At 55.0% G+C, this 3,338-nt stretch overlaps 1 protein-coding gene and 1 long non-coding RNA gene across 2 annotated transcripts in view; one reads left to right on the top strand and one right to left on the bottom strand.

Annotated features, from left to right (window-relative positions):
- Positions 1-275, bottom strand: part of Inpp5j (inositol polyphosphate-5-phosphatase J) — a 10,259-nt gene extending 9,984 nt beyond the window's left edge. The window contains exon 1 of the mRNA XM_010603817.3: positions 76-275. Coding sequence (XP_010602119.1) covers positions 76-180 — 105 coding nt within the window. The 5' untranslated portion in view covers positions 181-275. The remainder of the gene's footprint in view (positions 1-75) is intronic.
- On the top strand, positions 274-2,138 carry LOC117285692. Its single transcript, XR_004516755.1, has 3 exons — positions 274-535; positions 866-965; positions 2,045-2,138. It is a non-coding gene; the product is annotated as an uncharacterized LOC117285692 (long non-coding RNA).
- Positions 2,139-3,338: the final 1,200 nt, after the last annotated feature.

Below are 3,338 nucleotides of genomic sequence, written 5' to 3'. Positions count from 1 at the left end.
ATATATATATATGTGGGATGTGAGACTAGGGATCCGGAATAGCGGCTCTAGGTTCCAGGTTTTGGGGAGTCTTACCTTGGATGGTGCTCCAGTTTGAGAAACCCCATGAGGCACAAGCAAGGAGCCCAGGCCAGCCCGGGTCCCTGGCCTCCCATTACCACTGCCGATCTGGCCCTCCATGTCTGCAGCCCCCAGCAGCCCGGGCTCCCTCGGGCTCTGGCTCCAGCTCCTCCGCTCCCGGGAACCGTGATGTCATCAGCCGTTTCAACCTGCTGAGAATTTAAAGGCACAGGCCCCTACTTCCTAGGCTGGAGGTGAACAGAGCAAGGTGGCTACCCTCTGGAAACCCTGCAAGTTGGCTGCTGAGGTCGGAAGGGCCATGGCGGGTGGGGTGTGCTCATCCTCCTAGCCTAGGTCCCAACTGGAAGCCTGCAGGAGACCACTGTTTGTCCCCGCCCTCACGCCAGAGAGCCTGGCAAGCCCTTGCTCCTGGGAGGAGCGTAAACACACCTGCAAGACAGGTGGTGGTTCAGAGGTCAGTACTCTCTCCAGGGCCTCAAGGACACTGAGTTCCTAACCTGATCCCGTCCTTCCTGACCCCCTGCCGGCTCAGGCCTTGTCGTGGCCCCCACCCTTGCTCCATTTTCAGGCCCAGTATCTGTTCTTCTTCCTCTTGCACTGCCCCACTTCTGCGTGGCTTCACTCGTCCCGTTCCAGAACCGGACACTCAGGCTCCAGTCACTGGAGTCCTCTTCCATCTCGGCCTAGGCGCCGGCCCCTCCTTCCGCCGATACCTTGCTGCCCTCAGATGTCCCCACACCTAGGCCCGGCTCAATGAGGCTCCTTTCAGCTCTCCTCTCTCTAGGACTCTGGGTTTGGTTCAGGAGGGAGCTTGCTCAAGGTCACCTGGTGAACTGGGGCGGTCGAACTTCGACTGTGGAACTGGAGGAGCGGTAGTGACGAAGGTACGGACCGCGGTCCACGGTAGTAGAACGAAGGGATAGCGGTAACGGCAGTGAGGGTGGAGGTGAGATGGGGCAGCGGAGTTGGTGAGGGCGTCATTTTGATGGATGAGGTGGTGGCAGAGTTGGAGGTGAGGGTGGAGATGGTGTTAGGGTGGGTTTAAGAGCGCACAGGGCGGTGGTGCTCAAGTCACCGGAGAGTAAAGGAAAATTTGAGCTCACCTCTGACTCTTATTTGACAAGTGAGAAAAGTTAGGCTCCCAAGATTACCAGCTTCTACTGCAGTCTTGGAAGGGATTGGTGTCGGGGGGGGGGGGGGGGGGAGCAGATCCAGGCCCCTAGGACCAGTCCTAGGGTTGGGAACTCCCAGCTCAGATGCCCCCGGGCCTTGACATTGACTCACTGGGGGAAGTTGCTGAAATTCCTGATTTCTGTGAGGGAGAGAGAAGGAGCAGGTATCTCTTAAGTTTGCCGTGAAGACTAAACAAGGTAATTCATATAAAATGTTTAGCACGGAGCCTGGCAGGAGCAGGCTCTCCGTAAAGGCTCTTAGGTGTCTTCATCATCTTCATCAGCCTCACTCTCATCGCCGACTTCAGCCCACCCATTTGGTAGACGCTGCAGCTGAGGCCTGCAATGGTTGCATCCCTGGGAGGAAGGGGAGGCAGGGCGGGCGGACCCTGCCTGAGAGGGGAGCGGTAGGAGCTATATTTGAGCTCCCAGTATGATGACTAAGGAGGTTGATAACAGGTTCTAGGGCTCAGGGCGCAGGCAGGCTGGGGGCAGCTGCCAGGGAGAACCGCCCCCCTGGAGATGGCTGTCTCCGGAGGCCTCTCTTGACTCCCCCTCGCTTCCTCCTCTTCGGGGCTTCACGGAGGCACGAGGGACCTGCGGCGGCGGGTACAGCTTATCCAGCCCCTTCTGGAAACTCTTAGGGCTCCCTTTCAAGTTGTTTGGGTCAGGAATAGGAAGGGAAACCGTCTCAGTCACTCCACAGTTATCTGGTAAGAGAAACGGAGGCCCAGTAGAGGATGGACCGTGCGGGTTCTCTGAGGGAGGTAGTAGATATCTCTTCCCTGCAGGAAAGGTGACTGCTGAACTCCTTCTTGGAAGGACAGTCCGTGATGCCAAACTGAAAGGGAGACGTGCCCGGGAAGCAGAGAGAAGAGCAGGTGCAGAGGTATGGGTGTGGACGGTTCTGCCCGTGGGAGGATGCAAAATCTGGACGTGTGCCTCCCAGAGGACTGGCTCAGACTAAACACACCATGACACAGAAGGGAGAGAAGTCTTTTTCTTCTTTTCTCCTTGTCTTCTTCACTTCTTCCAGGGACACTTGAAGATGGCACAGAAGGATCTGTCCTTCTTTCCCCGGTCACTCTGACACAGGACCACCCAGAGGGAGGTCATACTGGGGCCAGTGTGTGGGAAATGTCCGGCAATAGGTAGAGATTGAAAAAGGGTACTGTGGGAAGGTGGTTAAGGAGCATTGCTTCTCCCAAGACCTCCCTCCAAGTAACAAGTGCTATATGTTGTGTCACTGGTCCCTCCTTTCCTCTCTCTGGGGCGGGTACCATCTTCACCCTCCATTCTGCCATTTAGGAAATGGGCTTGAGGTAGAGGGGTGACTTTCCCAAGGTCACACAGCTGTGGCTGAGCGTGGGCAACCCTCCTCCCTCTCTACAGCTCCCGCTCCACCCAGGCAGCCTGGCACCCGCTGTCAGCTGCTCTGAAGTGAGTGGCTATTTTTATTCCGGCGCGAGGGGATCTCAAGCAGCAGAGCCATGTAGGTTAGAAGGCTCTAGGACACCGGCCTCAGTAGGGAAGGGGAAGCTTACTGCAGGGACCAGACCCTACTACGCCTGCCTGGGGTTCTCAATTCTTACAGACTGGTCTACCCTAGGCTCACCTGTCTCCAGAAATTTCTTTATTGCAACTCAGAACGGAGCCCTGGTCATAGCCCTGATCCCACATCCAACTTATTTCTTAATTTGAATTTGACTGAGCCTTGGTGTCATATAAAGACAGAGCTTCTCTACTCCAGTTCTAGACTGAATTCTATCATTTTAGAATGAGCCCTGACCAGTCACATATTGAGCTGGGATCCAAGCCCAACAAAAAAACTAATTCCAATTTGAGACTTTAATTCTGAACACAGATTGAATCCTGTCTTAGCCTAAGATTAAGACCTAATCACAGACTGATCCAGTTACTCAGTCCAGAGTAATCCTTGTTTTAAATGCAACCCTGATTCTAGTGGAAGATTAAGCTCTCATCTTGGTCATAAACTGAGCCCCAGGGCCAGGAATTTAGCTCAGTGGTGCCTCTGCCTGCCTTGCAAGTGCAAGGTTCTGAGTTCAATCCCTGGGATTGGCCCTG

The sequence above is a fragment of the Fukomys damarensis genome, unplaced genomic scaffold, assembly GCF_012274545.1.
Source record: "Fukomys damarensis isolate Sample0158 unplaced genomic scaffold, DMR_v1.0_HiC HiC_scaffold_12, whole genome shotgun sequence".
Lineage (NCBI taxonomy): Eukaryota > Metazoa > Chordata > Mammalia > Rodentia > Bathyergidae > Fukomys > Fukomys damarensis.
Note: the sequence above shows the minus strand (reverse complement) of the source record. Positions and strands in the feature narration are given on the sequence as shown.